Below are 27171 nucleotides of genomic sequence, written 5' to 3'. Positions count from 1 at the left end.
CACAGACAGACACACTGCTGATGGCTGTGCCCAAGAGGTCATTAAGACCTGGATCTTGGTTTTCATCCAGGACACTTGCAAGCCCAGACACTCAGACTCCTCACTTAGTCTCTCAAGAGCCCCAATCAGAGCCTCCATTGACTCTGTAAAGATCACAGCATCATTAGAAAACTCAAAATCAGTGAATCTTTCTTCACCAACAGATGCCCTTACAGCCACTGGACCCCATGACCTTGCCCAACACCCAGTCCATGCAAGCACTGAACAGAGTAGAAGTAAGAACACACTACTGACAAATCCCAGAATCAACTGGGAGAAAATGAAGAGGTTCTGCCTCCACTCTGCACAGTACCAGTGTACAGGCCGGCCATGATTTCCAGCAACTTTGGAGGGATCCTGTGAAGTCTCAGGATGTCCGACAGGGCAGCTCAATCAATTGAGTCAAACGTTTCATTAAAATCAACAAAGGATGCAAAGAAACTCTGCCGATATTTGCATTTGTGTTCAATTAAAGCCCTCAGTGCCAGGATGTGGTCGATGGTAGACTTCTTAGGTGTAAAACCAGACTGCTACAGTCGCTGGTAGGTGAGCAAGTGATCAGTGATCCTATTGAGGTTGACCCTAGCAAGGACCTTACCCGGCACCGAGAGCAGTGTTACACCTGTGTAATTCTCACAATCCAGGCGATCACCCTGCCCTTTCCAGATAAGGATGACACATCCTTTTTTTCCAGTCAGTTGGGATGATGCCCATCTCCCAAATGGAAGCAAAGATCGCTTGCAATGCAAGGATGACAGCCTTACCACCAGTGTGGAGAAGTTCACCTAAGATACTACAGATCCCTGCAGCCTTCCCTACCCTCAGCTGGTTCACCACCTGTGCAATCTCAGTGAGACTTGGTGGTTTACAACTAATTTGAGGATCAGCCTCAAGGACCATGAACCCAGGATCCAATGTCCTAGCCAGAGGGTCAGCTTTAAACAGCTCCTCAAAGTCTGCCTAGCAGGTCACAACTGCAGCGTCATCTGTAAGGACTGTTCTATCACCCACCTTGACTGCGACTCTCCAAGGAACAGATTCGGATGTGCATAATGCTTCGATTCCTCTGTAAGCAGGACGTGGGTCACTAGACTATAGATGGTGTGGCACTTGCTCACAAATTCCTCTATCAAATGCCTCCTCATGTGCCCTCAGATCCCTTGCAGCCATCCTTCTCAGTTCCCAGTACAGACCGGAGTTGCCATTGAGCCGTGCGCTGCAACTCCTCTTGATGATATTCAGAGTGCCCTGCGAGATGAAACACCTCCTTCTGGGAACACCAGCAACACCAACACATGTATACTGTACATATTAAATCCTAAATGTGCTGAGGGGTAAATTTAAACTGTCCAGTTTAGGGTCACATAGAGCCAGACATTATTGCGGTATAAATGGGGAAAAGGCAAGAAGCAAATGTGGTGGTTGGTATGTCGGTCCTTTGTAGGTCTCAACCGCACAGTCAAGCAGAAAGAGTTTGCTGCGTGCAATCCAGTAACAGAATTGTAGAAATGTTTAGTTTTAATCAAATTATTTGCTGTAGATATTTTTAAACAATATGACTGGGTGGCAAAGCGGCAGTGTTCATACTGCAAATCTTCAGGGGCTCACGTTGATAGATAGATAGATAGATAGATAGATAGATAGATAGATAGATAGATAGATAGATAGATAGATAGATAGATAGATAGATAGATAGATAGATAGATAGATACTTTATTAATCCCAATGGGAAATTCACATTAGAAATGTGGATGGAAGAAGAGAATGGATCTTATTAACTTCATTGCACACAAAGAACTAAACTTTTTTTTTGTAAAACACAAGAAAATTGTCAAATTTGACTGCTGGTCTGTTTCATGAAGGTTCCCCTATGGACTTAAGATTCAATAACAGTGGCCAGTGAAATGTGCCATTTTTCATACAAGAGAAAGAAAAGTAACACACTGTTTGTAATGCAGTGCATTTTATAGTATGTGACTGTACATATTTAGTTACTTTATTGTAAGTAATGAGTGATGTAACTAACCGTGTAACCTTTCCCAGCACTACATGGGACTGACTTTTTGAAATGAAGATCTACATCACCCCAAATTCACTGGTCAAGAGACCTCTCTTCAACAACAGCAATGTTTATTTCTAGAGCACATTTTCATACAAGTGATGGAGCTCAAAGTACTTTACAGGATGAAGAAAGAGAAAAAAGACAAAATATAAAAAATAAAATTAGGCAACACTAATTAACATAGAATATAAGTAAGGTCCGATGGCCAGGGAGGACAGAAAAAACAAAAAAAATAAAACTCCAGACGGCTGAAGAAAAAAAATAAAATCTGCAGGGTTTCCGAGGCCACGAGACCACCCAGCCCCCTCTAGGCATTCTACCTCACATAAATGACCTCAATCAGTCCTCATGGTTTTCAGGGTTCACATGGAAGAACTTGATGATGACGGTCATGTGGACTTCTGGCCTTTAATCCATCAATGTAGGGACATCACGGTGCTTTGATTGTGTGGTGGTGGAGCAGATGGCCACCACAGAAAACCGGAAAAAGAACAGCAGAGAAAGTCAGTCCTGTGTCACTTGTGTCTCCCATTTCAGGAAGCATTTATGCAGCAATATTTTAGCAAAAAATACATGGTTTTAATATGTTGTGTGCAAAATGACTGGATACGTGACATGGATTGTGTGTCACAAGATTTTTATTATCAATGTTTTTCATATCATTTGCCATTGTTGGTCATCATTGGCTTGTATTATATCATAAACTTTTTTTTTTTATCTTTGGTCTTCACAAACCCATGAGATTTTATTTTTTCCTGGGTCATCATTACAAAACACATGGGGCAAATAACATTAAAAATATAATTTTTTGGGTGGTGTATTCCTTTAACATAGCAGACATGGTTCTGGCAAAAGAGAGTGCAAAGATTGAAGTAAATGTGTCCATTACATAGGACACTATGCTGAAAAAGTTTTCATTTTTATAGACAGATCAAACTTTGTTTGTCCCCAGGGGGAAATTTGGCTTTTTACAGATACTTTCTAAGTAGATAAATAAACACAGGGCTATTCAAAATGAAAGAGCTGATTTCAAAAATGTATTTCAAACAAACTGCATAAGACAGAAAGACATTCCACACATCACTGGACAGAGGAAAGTTCAAAGTTTGGTCCTATGGTCCTTGAGGTTGCATGCACTCAACATGAGCACCATGTGTAGCACGACAAACATCAAAATGGTGGACCATTTCTTGTGACACACGAGTCAACTGGTCCCTAGTTACTGAATTCACAGCTTCCTCAATTTGATGTCACAAATCTTGAAGATTAGTGGGCACAGGTGGAGCAAACACTCTTTCTTTAATGTACCCCCATAGATAAAAATCTCAGGGGATAAGGTCTGGAGACCTGGGAGGCCACAGACGATGAGCAAGATCTTGTTGTCCACCTTGAACAATGGACTCACACTTCGCAAACTGCAGCGCTCAAAATGATTTCTCTTGTGGCGTTGTCACCATCTATATATATAATTCTCTAAGCCGCCGCCAGAGCAAGCAAGACACCCATGAAAGCACGCAGGAAGGAGCCACGCCCACCAACTCTAAGACCATTGGATACGACCAAAACTCGCAGAGCCACACCCACCAACTCGGACGCAGCAACTCACAACACAGGGCGTCATTCACGTTCGTCTCTGCTAGACTACACGTGCACCTCTGAGCCACGTTGACTTTTCATTATTCTTTTTGGTTATGACGCACGCACCACAATCGCAAACTGTTTTACACGCCATGGTCTTAGAGTTGGTGGGTGGGTCTCCGTGAGTTGCTCTTGCGAGCGGGCACATGACCAGGCGGTGTGTATGCTTTGAGAACGAGGGTGGACGCGGCAGGACCATGTAAGAAGAGGCATGTTTGTCGCGGATGTGAATCGCTGAATGAGCGTGCGACGGCGGTAATCTAATTGTCAGTCACGGACAATTGTATATTTCCCTCTCCAGAGTTACATCTTTTCATTCACCAACAGTTGTATCCTCAAACCCTCCCCTTTTAGACAACTGTGCACTTCTTTCCGGAAGTGTTCAGCCATCAATAAATAATTAGGCGCCGTATGCTACGCCGCGAGTTCACTAATTTTACTATAAACAAGAAACAGCGCTCGGTGGCATTCACTGGTACTTTTAGGCGGGCTTTTAAACTTTGAACTTTCCTCTGTCCAGTGATGTGCAGGATGTGTTTCTGTCTTATCTAGTTTGTTTGAAATACATTTCTGAAATCTGCACTTTCATTCTGAATAGTCCGGTATATATGCACATACACTATGGTCTAAACAGACACCAGAATGACTGAAAAGGAAGAAAACAATCGGGAGTGTTCTCCCCTAGACTTTCTCATATACTCCGATATGGGGATGGATATTTCAGGAGTAAACTGCAAGACAATGATTATATTTTTATAATATGTACATTAAAGAACCATCAACAACAGATCAAATCAATAATATATTGAACAATTATTGTAAAAGTAAACATGAATAAATCAGACTCTGCAGCTTCATAAATAAAAGGTCAAGTACCACTTCCGGTTAGCAAAAATTGCCCAAAGGTTGATATAAATCTACGTTTTGTACCTAATACTTGTACAGTATACAGAATTTGGTTGACCTAAGTGAAAGTGTACTCAAGTTATCATGTTTACATACACACACAGACTTAATTCCATAAATGGTATTTTTGGACTCAGGGAGGTCTAAAATGTTGTGATTCATCAAAAATGGAATTTTTGGAGGATTCCAATACTTACTTCGTATACGAGAAAGTCAGAGAGGTCTAAAACGTTGAGATTCATCAAATTCTCTACATCAAATCTTTGGATGATTACAGTATACTACGTATATGAGAAAGTCATTAAAAAGAAAGAAAAGTTCTGACTTGGCTGTCCCAGTCCCGGTCCCGGTGAGGCCTTATACAGACATAATGCTGTTGGTATAAAGGAGCCCCAGTCGTGTTTCTTCACACACTTCTGTTGAATGGTTTGTTGGCTGAAAGTCCTCATTGCTAGTGTGTCAGAGAGAGGATGTGCAGCATTGTTCATAATGACACTCAGTTTTATTTTAATTCTCTCTTTTGTTTCTACCTCCTGGGGGCTCAGAGTGTGTCCCATAACTGAGCCTGCTCTTTTAATTCGCTTGTTGACTCGGTGGGCCCCTGTTGAAGAGTTGTTACCAGCCCAGCACATCATAGTGTAGAAAATAGCACTGGCCATCACAGAGCTGTTATAGACACGTTTTGAATGAATACTTATTTAGGACATTCTCAAACTGTTTGTGTAATGATACAAAAGCTTACTGTATAGAAATGCGCAACACTAAAGCAAAGTAAAAGAAGGAGAAGGCACCTAAAAACATTTCATTTTTTCCTACTGTATACTTTTAAGTACAAGAGTCAAGTGTAAGGTAGTTCGTCAACTGTCATTAGTATCTTTTTAAGGAATCCCGTGCTCCTCGCCCAGATAATAAAACCGCAATGTGGTGCTCCAACGCCACCACTTTTACTAAATGGCCACACTGCCTGTGTTGAACATCGCCTTAAATAGCCAGACGCCTGGACGGGACTCTTAAAAGTGAAAACTGGAGAAAGTTCGGGATAAAGCAGCTGGTGTTGCACATCTGCTCCACACACGCACGGCGGGGGAGCGGGAGGGGGTAACTCTAGTGGAACAGCAGGAGCGCCCCCTCCACCCGCTAAGAGCTTCCCAGAATTCTAGTGGCATATATTTGCATATCATATAAAATTATTAAGTGCCGGGCGGCTGGACGGCATTTGGCTTCACCCAAGTGACACTGGACGCGTACACGCGCCTGCGTGTGTGTGTGGTTGATTTTTAATGGCAGCGCTTGGCGCCCTTCACAAGCAGCTGATTGTTTGCCGGCGACGAATACAAAGTGTCACTGTGTCCCGCGGTTACCACGCATCCACTGCCTTAAAAGGCAGCGGCCCCAGCCCAATCCACTCTGGCGACACTAAGGGGAGAAAGAGCGCTCTCAAGTTTAAGACATTTTTTTTCTTTTTTTTTTAATATCTAAAACGAAATATACCCGTCACCTCGGTGCAAGTGTTCAAAATAAAAATAGGAAAAAATGCTTCAAAACGGACCAACTCCAGTGCCCATGAGTAGGAGGAAAAAAATGGGATGGGAGGAGTAACGTAAAGAGAGAGAGAGAGCGCGCGCGCACGAGCGAGTGAAAGGCAGCCAACGAGCCAAGCGCCACAAGGACTCCATTATCAAAACAGAGGAAACACTTGGGGGACTTTCCTGGGACTCGGGTCGTGAGTATTACTTTGAGGGAAAGAAGAAAAAAAAATCCAACGCACTAAAAGTAAGAAAAAAGAGGAAAATCCAGAAAGCCATAGACATACTTTGAAGGACGCGGACGTGTCTTGTGTTGGAGGGATTGTCTTTATCCCGTCGTGAAGGTGAGTCGTTCGCATGGGTTCATTGAATATTTCGAAAAGTTCTTTTCGATTTTTTTAAAGAGGGAAATGTGTTTTAGTAGTTGTGGAGCCTCCATTTTTCGAAAACTCTTTTTACGTGCGCAACTTGCATTCTGTTGCAGGACGCTTTCGCTTAACGCGCAACTTTATTTCTCAGGGGGACGGTCCCGTTACGTTTCGCAGGTGAACAGGGATTTGACTGCAGCACTGGGGAAGGCGGCTGACAGTCGGCGCGGTAGACAAGGAGCCAGAGTGCGCGTGACCCCGCCTGCGTGTCCAGTGCTGCGGCCGGCCGCCTCGCCTGAATACCTCTCGGAGTCCATCGCGGCACTGTCGGGATAGCTCTGCAACATGTGCTGCGCGCTCGGTTGATCATTAACGACTTCATTTAATGCTAGAAGCGTTGTGTGCTTCGGAAACCTTTAGCCAGGTTTCGTGTTTTATTCAGCCGTATTCATTCTTTATTATTGGCGGAGCAGATTGAAGTTTTCACGTCGCCTTACTTAAAGGCTCGGAATTGCGGGTCGTGCTTTTGGGTGGGGAACGGATACAAATTGTCGCCCCCTCTTTTCTTTACTCTCGTATTGCCTGCCATTGTCAAGTTGTTGTTCGGTCAAACTGCTTTACTGATGTGTATTTTTTAATTTTAACTGAAGAAGTGTTAGGTGCGAGTCCGCTATCTGAAAAGCAAAATTTAATTGAACTTTGTTGGGTGATTGTGAATTCGTTAGAATAGAAAGGGGCTTGCAGTGATGGGGCTAATTAAACGAAGTGGTTTATCTGATTAAAGATGACCACCTCTGCGCCTTTATTCTATCCTATATGCACTCTGCCTTGATGCTGCAGATGGTTTTAATGAGCGGGGCGCCGACGCAGTTTTTCTTTTCAGTACGATACGCCCGTGTGGGCAGATAACCGGGGCGTAGTCGAAGCCGGGGATAGTGAATTAGACGAAGGGAAACAAATTAATAACGACCGCCGATGCGCAACTCTTCTGAACAGTACATATTTGGTGGGATTTTACATTTACAGCGGAGACGACCTGTTTTTTTTATTTTTTATAAGACTGGAACTGTTTCCTAAAATGAACCGTTATATTTGACTCAGTAACTTTTTTTTTAAACTACAAACGGAGTTAAACCCCAGATTAAGCAGATTTGTTGTTGGCCAGAGGAGACTAACCATTCGGCCCGCACAGATTTGCACTCCCAGTATTCTGACGCGGCTGGAATGGTGTTGAACGGCGTTTCGTATCCTGTCGGAGAAGTGGGTGTGTCCGGCCCCCTCTGACCCTGAGGGGTTTACTCGCGCTCCTCGTTTCCGTGTCGGCTTCCTTCATAACTGATCGAGAAATTCGTGTTGGCTTGATTTTTTTCCCCCCTTCCTCTTTTATCAGTATTTGTGAACGACGTGTCCTCTTAGATATACGAAAGGACTGAATGAATCAATGTATGGAGATCACTGTACAGTACCTGTGTGGTGTCTACCGAAAAAGTACCAGTCTTGTGATGAAATGACGGAGCCCCATTCTGTAGTGCAAAGAAGGGTCTTTAGCCCGTTACCTGGCGTCTTGGATACGTACGTACGTCTGTGCATTTTTAAGGCGGCGCTGGCAGTCGAGTCCGCGACCAGTGCAGTCGAAGTTTCAAGACCAGCAGTACGTGGTCAGAGGTTATGCTTCTGAAATAACGGAAAATAAATGCTCCTGATGGGCAACACAAGCATTAGGCCAACCATGTGTCAGAGTGAAGAAGTCAGTCGTGGAGGGTGTTGCATTTAACATTTAATCAATGCATGCAAAGGGTTACCAGGATTGTGGCTGATTTGACAGGCTATGCTAGATACTTTATTAATCCCAAGGGGAAATTCACACTATGGTGCTCTTAGCTGAATATAATGTAGTAATCAAGAATGGATGGTAGGTTTAAGCTCGTACATGCTGATTTCATTTTTTTTTTCTTCCTCCTGGTCAGTGACAGGAGTACAACAGCAGAAAATTGTGGCATTTAGGTCCATTACAGAGGTCAGGTGCTTCCACTTTCTGAGGTTGTGGACTTGTATCAAGACACTAATCTGCCTAATGACTTGTCACTGGATGGCCATCAGAATCGAGTTAATACAGAGAAAACGTAATATACCCTTATTAGGATTCAAGATCTGCCCTAACTGCTTACTTTGGAGATAAAACACTTCTTCTTCACAGGGCTGAAGGAATACTCCACTCAAAAATATTATTTGTTTTTGTTACTTACACCATGTACTTTGTAATGGTGGCTGAGAAAATATTTTAATCATGTTTTAATGCAGAACAGAGGGAGAAGTTTGACATAACAGTAGTCAATAGCGACCAGTGTTGAACATTGGCAATCAATGTGAAAAACAGTCCATAGAAAAAAATTAAAACAATCTGTCATAGCTTGTGTTGCATAATCATCTGTTATGTAGTTGCTTGCTCAAAACGTGCAAAGCACATGCTTTTCATTTGGTAAAATATTGTTAATAGTTACTTCTGGAATTATCTTTCCCATGAGTATCTAGGTTTAGTGTTTATGTCCATGCGGATGTTTTGACGTGAAAGCTGGACTCTTGACCAATGAATGACAAGGACTTCTTTCATACATTTCTTTCTCTCCATTTTACATAAAAACATGAGATTGAAAGTTTTCCTCAGCCACCACTACAAAGTACATGGGGTAATTAACATATAAAAAATATCATTTTTGGATGCAGTATTTCTTTAAGCTAGTAGCTAATTTAGTATTTGATGAGTTGTCCTGCACTGTCAACTGTAGCACTGCAACAGCCTCCTCCCGCTAGCATTCCAGACATTCTTGTAAAGTAGCCTTATTTTCAATGCAGGTTTTGATCTACATAAATATTTGTAAAGTAGATGGTGACACCAAATGTACATTGAGTCTGTTATGAAAGCAGTTAGTTTAGAGCACAGGTGTCCAAATATAGTCACCCATTCACATTGATGGGGATTAGGAGCAGAAGACACCCATGAATATGAAAAGTTATTGTTTGTGATAAGTTCTCTTGATGCAGTACCTACCAATTGATTCATTTGTAACAGGCACTCACAAAATTACTGACCAAAATCTTTTTTTTAATTGGTAGATAAATATGTCATGGGAGCTCCTCCACCTTTCTCCATACTTTGTCACATGCCTGTTGCATCCCATATTCCACAGTTAGTTGACTGCAGCCCAGATTAGCCCTCATCTAATGTCCAATGCAATGACATTGACAAAGAAGCTTATGAACGGGCAGTTTCATCCATCCATCCGTCTTCCTAACCTGCTTATCCAGGTCATGGTCGCATGGCAAGTGGAGCCTATCCCATCAATCATTGGACATAAGGCAGGAACCACACCTGCACAGAGCGCCAGCCCAAATGTCCATGTGGGAATGTGTGTGGGCGCAGCTTCAGTCAGTAACCCCCCTCATCCAAAATGACACACCTTCCGTAGTAGAAAGGTGCTTTTTGTGTCTCCATTATTTAAATGGATTTTGTATTCTGGTTGTTAGATTGCCTGGCCGTGTTTAAACCACAGTTTATTATGCAAGTTCACATGTTCTTCGTCGCATATCAATATGTTGTCTGAATCTAACTTGGACTGCTTAGGGTGTTTGAGCAGACAGATGTCAGTCTCATTCCAGCTTTGTTTCTAATGTTTTGACCATTACTTTGTGAGAGAGACTTGCATCTCCCCCACCCAACATTCCTCTGACTAGAAAGCAAATGATAAATAACATAGCTGGATTCTATCAGAAGTCGAGATAACCTGTTTTTTAATTGCTAATTCTCTTCACTTGTCCTTTTTATTCTTTCTTATCCATTTCACTAGGTTTCATGTTTATGAGCCAGAATGTTGTGAACACGTTGTAGGGCAGTACGTGTTTTGTTTTTTTGAGAAGATGCATTTTTGCATGCCTTGGGTAAGGACACCTTTAAAAACAATTGCTTGACATCAGATCGACATGTTTAATATAACTGTTAAAAAACAGATTGACAGTCTAAGGGTCAGAACACTGTGTTCATTACAATATAGAGCCACTATTCCAGCATTAATGACCCGACTTGCCTTAGTCTTTCCCTACATTTTTTTAACACTCTAGAAGCTGTGGATATGGGTGTGCAAAGCTGATGTGAAATGTAATTGAATTTAAATATGTGAAAGTGAGATCCATGGTTTTATCCTCTTTGTAGTGCAGCCAGACAGTACATACTTTTCAGTTTAAAGGTGGTAACACCTTAGTACTGTACTTGGTGTCTTTTATTCAAAAATTACAGTTGGTATAAGAAATTGCTAACGGATTAAATATTCTAAATCCAGTCCTTGAGATTTTGATTGGTTTATCAATACTTGGAAGTTACATTTGCTCTTAACAAAGAAGACCGAGTCAAATTAGACTAGTGACGTGCAGTTGGCTGTGGTTGATTGCTTTCACATCTACAGTTTATATGTTGCAAATGATTTAACTAAATTAATAGAATCTAAAATAACTCCTGAACACTCAAATCCATGGTATCAATAGATAATTGTATTGTTATGGCTTAGAAGTTCAGAAAGATTTATTTTGAGACTGCAGGTAGAGAGTCATGAATTTAAAAGTAAGGGTTTGCACCAGAAGATGGTTGATGTGAAAGCTTCAAGCCATTCTGTCTCCTGTCTCTCTTTTTGTACACACCCTAGTGTAGCTTGATCTCTTGTCCTTTGGTAGTTTAGTGATGGGAGCGGCAATGTGCAGCTCCAAGTCTGCCCCCCCCGATGTACTGTAGCATCTGAGGTGTTACTTATTGTTGGCTACATTTTGGAGCAGATGAAGCAAACCTCACCTGTACTGCTTATTATGAGTAGATTTTGTTTTGTTGGTATGTATTACACACACCCTTGGCTGATAACACTTCTGCCTCTCCCACTCAGGATGGCGCTGGATGGTATTCGGATGCCTGATGGCTGTTATGCAGATGGCACATGGGAACTGAAGATGTATGTGACTGACCTGCACCGAGATGTCTCCCTGCGAGTCACAGGAGAAATACATATTGGTGGAGTGATGTTGCGGCTGGTGGAAAAACTTGGTGAGTTGGAGTTTGTCACAGTAGGGTGTACTTTTTAATTGTGCTGGGCAGCCTGGGTTCAGCATGACTTGAACAAGCATCGTTTGTAACTCAAGACAAGTGAGCCTCCTGTTCCCTACATAGTCATTGCATAACATGATGGTTGGGCTGTGGCATTGGGTGAGCTTTAGAGAGGCTGAGAATTCACACTTAGAGTTCACTTTGGTTTCTACGTAACGCATTTGCATGTTGGAACCTAAAAAAATTCAGGTCATGTGAAAAAGTTAGTACACCCCATGAAATGCCACCTTCTTTTTACATCCATGTAAACTGAAGTTTGGTGATCGGGTAAAAAATTTGCTATTGCATTAAGTTCAGATTTTGTGATGTTCAATACTTTGAGAAAAATTGGTATTTATATGTTTGTCTGTGTGTTTCAGTCTGTGGAAACCTATTGCACAACGATTACTTCTGAAACTTTGACCTGTCCTTTTCAAATAAGTTACATTGTGTTTCTCGTTAGAGACTCTAAACCTAATGTTTTTGGTCCAGTTAGGGCCAGTAAAACAGTTTGATCTGTGTCAAATGATAACTGCCATAGAAATCGTTAATGTCAATGGGATATTGTCAGTATGGTCCGTTTAGCCTTTTGATTTGCAAAATGTTTGCACAAGTAGTTTTTAAGACACATGGTTTATTTAAATATATATATACACAGATAGTGGCACATTCACTCAGACTCAGAAGAAATTCATTAGTGAAGATAGCTGACAGTTTCTGCGCTGTAACAGAGCACGTGCTGGATGATGAAGAGAAAGAAGTGAACACAAAAACACACCACACCGAGATCTGTAAAGGTTGATGTGCACAGAGGCATTAGGCCACCGTTGTGCAAATCTCTCTGTGCAGCTTTGTTATTTCATTTGACCCAAAGTGTTTAGTTTCAGGATAAATATTTAAGTTGTTCACTTCAATTTCCTACTCATTTTGCTCTCCTCTACATTTATTTGTGTACATAATCAATATTACACAAGTTAGTGTACTTGATTCTTTATTATTGCACAGTACAGTCATATCTATTGTAAAATTGTCCATTGAGTGATTTCCTGTAGCATCGCTAAAATGAAATTTACATGGAAGTACTGTAATGAACCTTTCCATATCTTTTTAATATATGGACATATTAATGTTTGGTCCTCAAATAAGCAGTATCTTTAGTTAAAGGTGATGTAATTAAAGCAAAAAAAAAGAATTTAATTATGCAGTAGTTTATTCAACACACGATGAAAAGAGATGCCATTTTCTTCCTTGGGAAATGTAACATCAGCTTGGCTGTAATAGCTGGTGTTGCCCTCTCAAGTAGAGATTTCCAGTAACTGTCTACCAGTCTCTGCCATCCCACTCCTCCATGTCGTTCCTTGGTGGATATACTGGTATGTTTTTAGGGTCATTGTCATGTTGTAAGGTCCACTTTCAGTTAAGTTTCAAGCTTATGGCAGATAGTCTTCCATTATCCTCAAGCACCCTCTGGTACAATGAAGAATTCATAGTGGTTTCTGTGATGTTGAGCTGCCCAGGTACTGATGTAGCAAAGCAGTCCCAAACCAGAGCATTTATACCACCAGGCTTTACAGTTGGCATTAGATTCTTCTGGTCAAATTCTGTCTTTGGTCTTTGCCAAATATGGTAGTGTGGTAAATAACTTGTACCATTACCTGTCCAGAGCATATTGATCCAGATGTCCTTGCCTTTGCCCAGGTGTTAATGGGCAAACTTTATTCTTGCCCTGATGTTAATTCTGGGTAGCAAAGGTATTCTCCTGGCACACTTCCCATGTAGATATGATTTGTGCAGTCTGTTTGTAATGGTAGACTCATGGATGTTGACATGAACATCTGGAAGAGCTACTTGTACTTGGGAGACTTCTTTCAGCATCGTGTGTTCTGCTGTCAGGCAGAACTTACTGGTGTGGGTTGCCCTGGACAATTTTGGCAAGTGTTTGAAATCCTGTGTACTTCCATATGATGGAATGGTTGATTTCCAGTTCTTTGATCTTTGTAAACCACTTCCCAGACTCCCAGGCATCAATAACAGTCTTTCTGAAGGCCTCGGGCAGCACTTCCAATCTGGGCATGGTAATAACATACACTGCAACAGCAAAGACCAATCCAAACTAAATGTTTGAGGTTTAAATAAAACTGGTTCCTCCAAGATCTAGTGACAAGGCTCCGGACTGCGACTAAAAAGGTCGGAAATGTGACCAAAAATAGGCTTTGGCTATTATTTCTACTTAGATCACCAGTGATGAATGAAATCATTGAAAGTGTGCCGTTAGCGTGTTGGTTATGGGGGTAGGGCAGTGGCTTTGTTCCACCTTGGAGACCCAGGAGCCGTATTCTACTAAAGGCTGGTTTATACCTGACGCGTCCATGTTTATGGAGAAGGGTACTGCCACAACCTGGAGAAATTATGGGCAAATCTGGCTCATGCAAAAATATTTTTTAACTTACATGGTGTGGCAGATGCAGCGGTCATGTATTGCAAATGGTGAATTTCAAGGAGTGGCTGGTTACACTTGTGCCAGAATGATGAACGAAGGGCTGAATATAACGCAACAGGTCATCAAAACGCAAGGAGCACATACAAAACATTTGAAATTCATCTGTCCATCGTGCAAGTCTCCTGTTATGAAGATATGTGCCTCCAGAATTCAGTTGTTCCTTCTGACTTAGCGCACGCATACATCATATGTATGGTTTGTTATGGATTTGCCATTTCTCTTTTGATTTGACACATGCTCCTTGCTAAATGATGGCCTGTCTATCAGTAAACATGCATGTGTAAACATCGCTTGCTTGCTATTTCTTCATGCACGGTGATGTCATGAATTCTGTGTTTTAAGGTTGCAAGTGTATTACATATTATTGTTATTTTACCAGGGTTCTCTGATTGACGGCATGCAGTAAACTTTGTTAAAATTGTATCAAGTGCCATTTTGTAAGTTGTTACTTAAGTCATTTTGGCATGCACACTATATGTTCTGTTACTAGCAAGTTTTTCAACGGGAGCTCATCAACGAAGAAACATGGAAAATTTAGTAAAATAGAAATAATAGTAATAATTATAATTAATTCAGAATGAACACTGGGCAATTAAAATAGAGTACAGTGTTTTTAATAAGCCTATCAGTCTTCAATAGCATGTTCATATCTACTGTTTCCCTGCATGCCTTCACCCAGAGGAGGCAGTCATTTCCATAGCTGAGCCTTTTCTGTAGAAACAAGTGTCTATGCAAGCTGCTTGCAAAATGAACACTGTATAGCTAAAATTGTTCAAAATATATTTTTAAAGACTGCAGACATTCTTCTTTATCAATCTCATATTTAATGTGCCGCACTGTTCCATTCATTGGAGGGGACACTCATTTCCATATCTGAAGCTTTTGTCGTTGAAGTTCTCTTCATTTTACAAAATGAACACTGGACAGCTAAAATGTATTTTAAGAGATTGCTGGCTCACTTCAGACAAGTGGTAAAGAAGACCAAATTACTCTGACACTGACGTTCAGGGACACAGACTCAGACCTTGAATAAAATACACTGTTTTTAATAACTGTACACAATGTGAAAGTTGTGACATTCAGTTACCCAAATCTTCAAGATAGGCACAAAGGTACAAGAGAAAGATGCACGTTACAGATGGAAAAGAATTAAGCACACACATGGAGACTGTAAGATTCATATTTTACACATGTAATTATTTGGAGCCTAAATCAATGCTATTGGGTCCTAATTTTTTAGGTGAATTTTTGTCTGGTGCGCTGAATGATCATCTAATCATTTGTACCTGATTCTAATTTGAGATAAAAAGAGATGTTACAGTGTGTGTACTTTTTCCATGTGTGAAAGTTGAAGGTATCCATCCATCCATCCATTTTCTAAACCCTGCCTTTCCTTATCAGAACTGCAAGCATAAGGTATTCAACCTTATTTTATATTATATTAATAATTAATTATAATATATTGCATTCAGCAGGAACAATTCCCAGATAGGGTGTCCATTCAAATTATTGAAATTATACGGTGGATGACAAAATCTGTAGATGCTGTGCAAATAAAGATCAAATTTATGTCCTTGTTAAAAGGAAACAAAAAATATTTCACAGGGTATACTTATTTAACATGATTGGGTCTTTTTTTGCCCTTTCCAAGATTTCTCCCATTCCAAAAACAGGGCCTGTTAAAACTGTGGGAATATTGGTCCCTGTCGACCCCTGAACCCGCAGACAACACGCCCAAACACCAGGTAAAATATCTGAAGTAATTTTAATTCTTCCAATAATGTGCACAAAGCACCTCCACAATACACAAAATACTCAATACTAATCAATACAATAATCACAAATCCTCCACTCCACCCAGCAGCTCTGTCGCACTCCCTCCCAACTCCGGCTCAGTCTGCTGGGGTTTCCCATAGTCCTTTTATATTCCTTGACCCGGAAGTGCTTCTGTCCCTCAGTCCATGTGATTTCATAGCACTTCTGGGTCAGATGAAAACTTCCTTTTCTTCAGCCCCGAAGTACTTCATTCCTTCCATCTCCATGATTAGGGAGTACTTCCGGGCTATAATAAAAACCATTGTGCCTCCATGCAGCATCCCCTGGCGGCCCCCACGGTATCCAGCAGGGCTGTGCAGTAAAACTCCATTGTCCATGATGCCCTGCTGGAATTCAGGGCACCTCCATGTTGCAGGGAGGACTCCATCTAGCAGCGTGGGGGTATTGGCTGGGATAAACTGCCAGCCATATATCACAAAACCCATTGGGGCATTTTGTTTTTTTTTTTTTTTTTGGGCTGTTCAAGAAATAAATTGTAGTTGTTTTTAAATGATGTCGGAAAGAAGCCCTAAGAAATGTTAACATGGAAGATGGTCTGCTCCTTCCTTTGGAATTGTGCTACATTAAGATGGTTTTGGATCAGATTATTGACTGAATGGGCCAATCTGTTTTGGTAAGCAATATTTATATAGAAAAAATATACATTTTATGCTGTCCAGTCTATTTTTGCATGAGTACTGCAGTGGTTGCAGATTTCTTATTCAGCAGTGGATTCTTGTTACTTTCTATCCCTTTAAGACCTAAGCCTCCAAAATACTCCTGAGTACAAGTACATTTATTTGCTTAAATGATTCTTTTATCCAAAGCGACTTAGAGGTCAAGATAACCAAGTAAACATCAGTCTAAGGGGCTGTGTGGGACCAAGTGTTGCAGGACAAGGTTACAAAATTGATCATCACAAATGAAGAGCTCTGAGCAAAATACAAGCAAGTAGTAATTCCTAGGTTACAAAACCTATCTGTAAGAAGCGTTTGAAGACTATTGCGTGGTGAATTTCTGTCTTGAGTTTACCCCAATTTTACACTGTTGTCAAATGCTTTGTGTCTTCTGATGCACACAGCTCGCACTTTCTAGTCATCATAGTTATGAACAATACCATACAATATAAATAATGAAAACAGTGAGGTAGAGGAGAAAGCTACTTGAACATTTTAAGTAATGATCACAAAACGTTATTCACCTATTCTATATACCATCACCAAGAACTTGCCTTTTGGAATCAAATAAATACACATTGAAACCATGGACTGATATCCAGTGCCTCAGTTTGCTCTACTTGATTGTCAACAATCCTCTGTTAGGCAGTGGAGGCTTGTTAGCCTTGGTAATTTAGCCTCTGATTGGCTGGAAACATTTGAAATATTTATTGAGATTAGCAAACCTTGTCATCAGCAGCCACAACATCAAAACCACCAACTAGTGAAGTGAATAGCATTGATTATCTCATTGCAGTTGCACCTGTCTAGGGGTACGATATATGATGATGGTATATTAGAAGCAGGAAAAATGGGCAAAGGTAAGGATCTGAGCGACTTTAACAAGGGCTAGATTGTAACAGTTGCAGAGTGCCACTAGGATTTTTTTCTGCAGTAACTGCCAGTGTACAGTTAGGTCCATAAATATTTGGACAGACAACTTTTTTCTAATTTTGGTTCTGTACATTACCACAATGAATTTTAAATGAAACAACTCAGATGCAGTTGAAGTGCAGATTTTCAGCTTTAATTCAGTGGGGTGTACAAAACGATTTGCATAAGAATGTGAGGCAACTAAAGCATTTTTTTTAACACAGTCCCTTCATTTCAGGGGCTCACAAGTAATTGGACAAATTAAATAACTGGAAATAAAATGTTCATTTCTAATACTTGGTTGAAAACCCTTTGCTGGCAATGACAGCCTGAAGTCTTGAACTCATGGACATCACCAGATGCTGGGTTTCCTCCTTTTTAATGCTCTGCCAGGCCTTTACTGCAGCGGCTTTCAGTTGCTGTTTGTTTGTGGGCCTTTCTGTTTGAAGTTTAGTCTTCAACAAGTGAAACGCATGCTCAATTGGGTTAAGATCGGGTGACTGACTTGGCCATTCAAGAATTTTCCACTTCTTTGCTTTAATAAACTCCTGGGTTGCTTTGGCTGTATATTTTGGGTCATTGTCCATCTGTATCATGAAACGCTGCCCAATCAATTTGACTGCATTCAGCTGGATTTAAGCAGACAGTATGTCTCTGAACGCCTCAGAATTCATTCGGCTGCTTCTGTCCTGTGTCACATCATCAATAAACACTAGTGTCCCAGTGCCACTGGCAGCCATGCACGCCCAAGCCATCACACTGCCTCCACCGTGTTTTACAGATAATGTGGTATGCTTTGGATAATGAGCTATTCCACTCCTTCTCCATACTTTTTTCTTGCCATCATTCTGGTAGAGGTTGATCTTGGTTTCATCTGTCCAAAGAATGTTTTTCCAGAACTGTGCTGGCTTTTTTAGATGTTCTTTAGCAAAGTCCAATCTAGCCTTTCTATTCTTGAGGCTTATGAGTGGCTTGTACCTCGCAGTGCACCCTTTGTATTTACTTTCATGCAGTCTTCTCTTTATGGTAGACTTGGATATCGATACGCCTACCCCCTGGAGAGTGTTGTTCACTTGGTTAGCTGTTGTGAAGGGGTTTCTCTTCACCATGGAAATGATTCTGTGATCATCCACCACTGTTGTCTTCCGTGGACGTCCAGGTCTTTTTGCATTGCTGAGTTCACCAGTGCTTGCTTTCTTTCTCAGGACGTACCAAACTGTAGATTTTGCCACTCGTAATATTGTAGCAGTTTCTCAGATGGGTTTTTTCTGTTTTCGCAGCTTAAGGATGGCTTCTTTCACCTGCATGGAGAGCTCCTTTGACCGCATGTTGTCTGTTCGCAGCAAAATCTTCCACATGCAAGCACCACACCTCAGATCAGCTCCAGGCCTTTTATCTGCTTAATTGATAATGACATAACGACGGACTTGCCCACACCTGTCCATGAAATAGCCTTTAAGTCAACTGTCCAATTACTTTTGAGCCCCTGAAATGAAGGGATTGTGTTTAAAAACTGCTTTAGTTGCCTCACATTTTTATGCAATCGTTTTGTTCACCCCACTGAATTAAAGCTGAAAGTCTGCACTTCAACTGCATCTGAGTTGTTTCATTTAAAATTCATTGTGGTAATGTACAGAACCAAAATTAGAAAAAAGTTGTCTCTGTCCAAATATTTATGGACCTAACTATAGTTGTTAACATAATAAAAGCTTGTTGCATGTTATTTGCAAATCTGAATTTGACAGTAGTTTTTACACATTGCAGTGCAAGTACTATTACTATTTAAGTGTACTTCAGAGATGTTTAGTATTGGTGAAAACCATGGCAGTTTGGGGCAGGGGTTTTTCATATGTCTTTCTCTGTCCTAACTCTCTACTAACTGCAGAACAGTCTAGTCAGTCAGTTTTTGTCATTAACATGTTTCCCAAGTGGACATCTTCAAATACAAACATCCGGTGAACTCCAAGTAAAGTGCCCCATGCCAAGCTGCTTTTGAGTCTGAGTTTTAGGATAAATAGTGTAGGCCTTCAAATGAGATATTAGGTATCAGTAAATGTGCTAGGTGTTCAAGGCACATAGTTGGCAGTAAATAACTGAGTTTTCGGTGCTAGCATGGTTTGGCATAAGGTTAAGGTTGTTATGTAACTTGTAACTGACTTGCTGTGTACCACCTTCTGCTGGCATTCTGTCCTGATCCTTTTTGTGTGATCTTTGCTTTCCTGCTCACTGCAAATTGTTGTTGTGTTGGCTTAGCTATAAAATATTTTTTTGTTTCTGTAATTACGTCACAAATGTAAATTTTTTTTTTTTTTTTTTTAAAAGCTTGGATTGGTCCATACTATAGAGCAGAACAGTGGTGATTTCCCTAAAGGAAAACAAAATTGAGGTTAGAGACCGCCAGCTCAGTCTGGCTGTGCCCTCGGAGAAACGTTGCTTTAATGTCTGCAAGCTAATCCAAGAAAGTATTGTCATGCATAGCTGTAGTTCTACAACATAGGATTCTAACCTGGAAGATTTGTACTGAATTCTTGGTCTAATGATCTTCATATTTATCCTCTAATGTTAAGCTGTCATGCTTTTCTAGTGCATTGTGTGCATTCCTGATAAAGTCCTTGAATGTGTGAATATTCAAGGTTTGCCTTTTAGGGTGAAGCAGTCATTGGCCTGTTTTGTGGCTTGAGCTGGGAATCCACAGTTTTACAGATTTAACATTTTAACCAGAGCAGGATAATATGGCTGTTGTTTGATCTTCTTGAAGGCAAAAGGGCCAGACAAGCTAGTGGTCTTTGAAGCTACCACCAAGAGAACACACACTGAAAATGGGAATAAGAATGCAGACCACTCCAATGTAAGGAAAAAGACCCCCCAAATGAGATTCTGTGGAGAATAGATAGGTAGTTTAGCTAAAAAAGAAACGGACTAAAACCTGTAAATGTATTTTGCATTAATATGGGTATTGATCTGTCATACTAGATGAAGGTTTGTTGCTTTAGGGATAGAGGCATTGTTTCCTACTTTGTGTGTATGTATACTATATTGTGTCCTTCTGTATGGGTATTTCTCCGTAATCTGCCTACACCTTATCAATATGTTGGATGTGTTTTCTATAAATCTATATTCTTGACTTGAAAAGAATACTTGAAAGCCAATTTGCTGGGATATTTTTGGCATTTGGCAATGTGGGTTTTAATAATTGATAAAGGTACATAACATTTTGAGATGTGCTTTTAGATTCTGCTGATCTTTTTTTGACAAAGGTTTTTAATGATTTAGAGAATACGATTGCTACAGAGAATCAATTTGCACTTAATGCAAGTGGATAAGTAGAAGGTAAGTTTTTTTTTTTTTAAACTGCAGTGTGGAGGAGTGTATTTGATGTAGAAATCGTAAGACAACCCTTTCACTCCTTAGTCTTGTCACACTTTGACTGTTTTATTTCCCTAAGTCCTCAGAATCCAAAATTAGGCATGAAATTTTATGTGACATTGTACACTCAAATGACAGCTTAGACTTGTGTCCTCACCCAGATGAGTACAAGTTTAATCATATATTTTCCCATAATTGGTAATGTGAAACTGCATTTTTTTGATGATAAATTGTTTAAAAGTCTTAATCCTATTTAATGCTTGTGTAACTTCCTGCCTCGTAATTTTAATTTCTTCATTGTTTATATTGGATGCCTTTGTTACCTCAGGGTTTTCCCTTGTAGCAAGATCATTCCCGTTGTTTGCACAAATTATATGGTCCATTTCTTATAGGAAGCAAATATTTTGGATTTATCAGTGGTGTGATCAGTAGGTTAGATGCCCCCTTCAGGCAAAACCACTTCTTTGCAGCAGTCCATCTCATTTTGAATTATGGCAGGCATGTAAACATTTATATAATTTTCACACATTTAAGGTGATTACATGTTAGTGCAAGCATCACTGTTGTCATGCACACAGCTGGATTTAACTAGTCGTTGATGCATTGTGTTGCTGCTGATCTCAAGATCCCTCTGCATGTGAAGAGTTAATCTGGGGCAGTCACGGTTTTGCATCTGCATCTTGGTCTGCTCTTTACCACGCTTGGGCTTCATTGAAGGATTAATTACATTTTGTGAGCCTTCATATTCATTAGAAGACTAACTTGGCTCAGAATTTAAGGAATACTCCACCCAAAAATGGTATTTTTTTACGTTACTCCATGTAGTTTGTATTAGTAGTTGAGAAAAATATTTAATCTCTCATGTTTTTTCTGGTGAAAGGACATAGAATTTCTAATAGAACGGGACCCTATGGTGACCAAAGTTGAATGACAATGTAAAAAAATGCCCCCCAAGGGTTGGTGGGCTGTTACTCATGTTGCATAATCCATGTGTAAGTTATCCAGTCGTATACTGAATGTTCAAAATGCATGCTTTTTTGCTTAAATGTTGTTAAAGTAGTTACTACTTGACTAAACTGAGTAAATAAATCATAAACGGGAAACTAAACGCCTCATGGGACCCACATTATGAATTGATGACAGGACTATTGACCAATGAATAAGGGGGAATGGGGTCTTCAGTTCTAAAAAGACTGCAAGGATGTTTGTTTCTTGTTTATGATTTGCTGTGTTTATTTGGGAAGTAACACTTTAACAGTATCGCAGTGAAAATGCATGCATTTTGTACATTTTGAACATGTGACAGGATAATTGATATGTTGATTATGCAACACAAGTCATGTAAGATTAACATTGTTTGCTGTTGTCCAGCTTTGATCACTATTGGGTTCACTTCTATCAGAAACGTTCTGCACTTTCTCAATGAAAATGGGCGATTTAAAATTTTTTCTCAGTCACCATTACAAACTACATGAGGTAAGTAACATTAAAACCCTTTTTGGATGGAGTATTCCTTTTAAATCTCAAGTTGAACAGTATGCCTTGCTTTAAGAAACCATGTACTGTATGTGGTGTTGTAATATTTTTTCCATTTTATTTAATTACAAGTAAGCCAGCGATTCTCTAGAGAATTGTAAATCCAAGAATGGCAATCAGTTTCTGTTCCGTCTGATATTTGGATGGATGGACATATCTTGGAGGGTGGGTGCGTCTGGGGAAATGTCATTTAATTAAATAAGCATATCTGTACTAAAGCGGTTTCGCTTTGTGGAGACGTGATTCCGTTGCCTTTGCTGACACCGACGGCCGGCAGAGTGGAGCACAGCAAGTTTAGTGTACAGGTTGTGGTGTTTGTGTGCCAGCCACGGAGTCTGGGAAGCTGCTGTGTTTGACTCTGGGGCGTGCGCCACGGCGCAGAACGTATGCGCCTCGGTGGGAAGCCACTGCGTGATGAAATATCATGGAGGGTGGGTGCGTCCTGGGACAGTTCATTTCAACACGCTTCTGTTATTGGTTTTCTTCATGCAGTCTCGTGTTTGTTTTTTTTTATGTCTGTGTCGTCGTATATGCGGTGGTGTAGGCGGTCGCGTCCGGGTGGCTGTACAACCTGGCGTGCACGCTTCACCTCAGGTTTAGTTCACAGGTCGTAGGCATGGTAAAGTTTCCATTTAATTCAATAACCCTATTTGAACAAAAGTGGTTTCTTTGTGTGGGCGCCTTCGTTCATTGTTTTTATCCATACGGACTCGTTTACAGGTTGTGTTGTTTGGGCGCCACCTACTGACTCTGGGGCGCCCCTCCGCAGTGCGCATGCGCTTCGCCGCGTCCGCCGTGCATAAATTAACTGTGGTTTAGTAATATAGATTAATTTTAGTCACTTGTCAAAGTCGCATTCTACAACAGGGGTGGCGAACTCCAGGCCTCAAGTGCCGCAGTGGCTGCAAGTTTCATTCTTACCATCTTCTTAGTGACCAGTTTTTGCTTCTGCTGCATCTTTCAGCTGCTCCCATTAGGGGTTGCCACTGCAGGTCATTGTCTTCCATATCTTTTTGTCCTCTGCATCTTGTTCTGCTACACCCATCACCTGCATGTCCTCTCTCACCACATCCGTAAACCTTCGCTTAGGCCTTCCTCTTTTCCTCTTCCCTGGCAGCTCTATCCTTAGCATCCTTCTCCCAATATACTCCGCATCTCTCCTCTGCACATGTCCAAACCAGCGCAATCTCGCCTCTCTGACTTTGTCTCCCAACCGTTCAACTTGAGCTGACCCTCTAATGTACTCATTTTTAATCCATCCTCGTCACACCCAATGCAAATCTTAGCATCTTTGACTCTGCTACCTCCAGCTCTGTCTCCTGCTTTCTTGTCAGTGCCACCGTCTCCAACCCATATAACATAGCTGGTCTCACTACCATCCTGTAGACCTTCCCTTTCACTCTTGCTGATACCCGTCTGTCACAAATTACTCCTGACACTCTTCTCCACCCTGCCTGCACTCTTCTTTTTCACCTCTCTTCCACAATCCCCATAACTCTGTACTGTTGATCCCAAGTATTTAAACTCCTCCGCCTTCGCCAACTCTACTCCCTGCATCCTCACCCTTCCACTGACCTCCCTTTCATTTACACACATGTATTCTGTCTTGTTCCTACTGACCTTCATTCCTCTCCTCTCTAGAGGATATCTCCACCTCTCCAGGGTCTCCTCAACCTAATCTCATATGTCAACCTGTCCATCACCATTGCAAGTAAGAAAGGGCTCAGAGCTGATCCCTGATGTAATCCCACCTCCACGTTGAATGCATCCGTCGCTCCTACCTCAGACCTCACCACTGTCGTACTTCCCTCGTACATATCCTGTACAACTCTTATGTACTTCTCTGCCACTCCCGACTTCCTCATACAATACCACAGCTCCTCTCGAGGCACCCTGTCATATGCTTTCTCCAGGTCCACAAAGATGCAATGCAACTCCTTCTGGCCTTCTCTAAACTTCTCCATCAACATCCTCAGAGCAAACATTGCATTTGTGGTGCTCTTTCTTGGCATGAAACCATACTGCTGCTCACTAATCATCACCTCACTTCTTAACCTAGCATCCACTACTCTTTCCCAGAACTTCATGCTGTGGCTCATCAATTTTATTCCCCTGTAGTTACTGCAGTCCTGCACATCCCCCTTATTCTTAAATATCAGCACCAGTACACTTCTTCTCCACTCCTCATGCATCCTCTGACTTTCCAAGATTCCATTAAACAATCTGGTTAAAAACTCCACTGCCATCTCTCCTAAACACATCCATGCTTCCATAGGTATGTCATCTGGACCAGCGGCCTTTCCCATCCTCTTCATAGCTGTCCTTACTTCCTCCTTGCTAATCCGTTGCACTTCCTGATTCACTATCGCCACATCATCCAACCTCTTCTCTCTCTCGTTCTCTTCATTCATCAGCCTCTCAAAGTACTCTTTCCATCTGCTCAACACACTCTCCTCGCTTGTGAGTACGTTTCCATCTTTATCCTTTATTACCCTAACCTGCTGCACATCTTTCCCAGCTCGGTCCCTCTGTCTAGCCAATCGGTACAGGTCCTTTTCTCCCTCCTTAGTGTCCAACCTCTCATACAACTCATCATACGCCTTTTCTTTAGCCTTCGCCACCTCTCTCTTCACCTTGCGCCTTATCTCCTTGTACACTTTCTGCATCTCTCTGACTATCCCACTTCTTCTTTACCATCCTCTTCCTCTGTATACTCTCCTGTATTTCCTCATTCCATCACCAGGTTTCCTTTTCCTCCTTCCTCTTTCCAGATGTCATGCCAAGCACCCTTCTTGCTGTCACCCTTACTACATCTGCTGTAGTTTCCCAGTTGTGCCTGTCTCACCTCCTCCCTAAACTCAACATTGCAGTCTTCCTTTTTCAACTTTCACCATTTGATCCTTGGCTCTGCCCTCACTCTCTTCCTCTTCTTGATCTCCGTCATCCTACAAACCACCATCCTATGCTGCTTAACTACACTTTCCCCTGCCACCACTTTGCAGTCTTCAATCTCCTTCAGATCAACTCTTCTGCATGGGACATAATCTACCTGTGTGCATCTTCCTCCACTCTTGTACGTAACCCTATGTTCCTCCTTCTTCTAAAAATATGTATTCACCACAGCCATGTCCATCCTTTTGGCAAAATCCACTATCCTCTGACCTTCTTCATTCCTCTCCTTGACACCATACCTACCCATCACCTCCTCGTCTCCACTGTTCTTCACCAACATGTCCATTGAAATCCACTCCAATCACCACTTTCTGTCCCTTGGGTACACTGTTCGTCACTTCATCCAACTCGCTCCAAAAATTTTTTCTCACCCATTGCACACCCAACTTGCGGTGCATATGCACTAACAACATTCATCATCACACCTCCAATTTCCAGCTTCATAATCATTACTCTGCCTGGCACTCTTTTCACCTCCAAAACACTCCTGACATACTGTTCCTTAAGAATAACTCCTACCCCATTTCTCCTCCCATCCACACCATGATAGAACAATTTGAATCCACCTCCGATCCACCTGGCCTTACTCCCCTTCCATTTAGTCTCTTGCACACACAATATATCAACCTTCCTTCTCTCCATCATATCTGCTAACTCTCTCCCCTTACCAGTCATACTACCAACATTCAAAGTTCCTACCCTCAGTTCCACTGTTTACTTCCCTCCTCTCCTTCTGCCTATGGACATGTCACATCCCCCAACCAACCCTTCTTCTCCTTCTTCTTCTTCGAACAGTTTTTGCTGCTGATTACTTCTTTTAATTAACTTGACTCAGGCACTATGGTTGTTTCCTTTTCTTTAATTAGCAGCCAAACAATAATGAGACACAAAACAAGCCACCACATGACCAGCTCCCCTGTGCCTATTACACAATATCTGAAATTAAAGAGAGGTGATGTTCTTGGTAAGGTTGATCTCTCAGGTCACCAAACATTTTGATAGTGCTCTTAGAAAGAACAGCAAAACAAGTTTTCGAAATGTGTGCTGTGGCAGAATGAGAGCAGCAACAAGCCATGGAATTAAATAATGGGTTTAATTAACAGCAAGAATTGGCTTCTCATTAAGAAAGTGATTGGAGTGAAATTGGTTGGAGTTTGAAGCCCCAGTTTAGCTGGTCATCTGTTCGCTCGTTTCACATCTCATTTCTGCTTGGCTGTCATTTAATGAAGAAAGGAATGAATTCAGAGGGCTGAACTCTTCTAACAGGGCTATTAAAGTGATGGGGGAAAAAGTTAATTAGCAGTGAAAACTGGTAACTGATTAGGAAAAGGGTTAGAATGAAAACCTGTAGCTAGGGCTGGGTGATATGGCTCAAAATTCAAATTGCGATATTTTTGGACCAAATGTCAATATACGATATGCAACGATATTTTTTTCCTATCTATTATTACCTAAAAAAGAAGCCACACATTTATATTGCTCTTTAGTTAATTACTTGAAATTGCAAACTTACAACTTTACATCATAGGCATAAACCAAAATATACTCATTAATGCAAGAAACACATCTAAACATTTATGCAACAAAGCCAGTTGTCTGAATATTAGGTGACGTAGGAGTAGATGCTTTATCTACTTTACTAGGTTTGCCTAAAAAAAACTTAAAATAATAATGTTTCAATATGCTCTTTTTAAGCTATGTTTAATAAACAAATAAAGCGTGGCAAGAACATGCATTCAGGTAACACAATTT

At 41.1% G+C, this 27171-nt stretch overlaps 1 protein-coding gene across 4 annotated transcripts in view; it reads left to right on the top strand.

Moving 5' to 3' along the window:
- The first annotated feature begins 5920 nt into the window (after positions 1-5920).
- Positions 5921-27171, top strand: part of fermt2 (FERM domain containing kindlin 2) — a 106261-nt gene continuing 85010 nt past the window's right edge. Inside the window, exons 1-2 of one of the 4 annotated variants that reach the window (XM_051919885.1) lie at positions 5921-6515; positions 11465-11622. In XM_051919885.1, the coding sequence (XP_051775845.1) occupies positions 11466-11622 (157 nt within the window). In that variant the 5' untranslated portion in view covers positions 5921-6515; position 11465. The remainder of the gene's footprint in view (positions 6516-11464; positions 11623-27171) is intronic. The other 3 variants (XM_051919886.1, XM_028822279.2, XM_028822281.2) reach the window with 3 other exon arrangements.

Source organism: Erpetoichthys calabaricus, chromosome 16, assembly GCF_900747795.2.
Source record: "Erpetoichthys calabaricus chromosome 16, fErpCal1.3, whole genome shotgun sequence".
NCBI classification, from domain to species: domain Eukaryota; kingdom Metazoa; phylum Chordata; class Cladistia; order Polypteriformes; family Polypteridae; genus Erpetoichthys; species Erpetoichthys calabaricus.
This window is presented reverse-complemented; position numbering and strand designations above follow the sequence as displayed.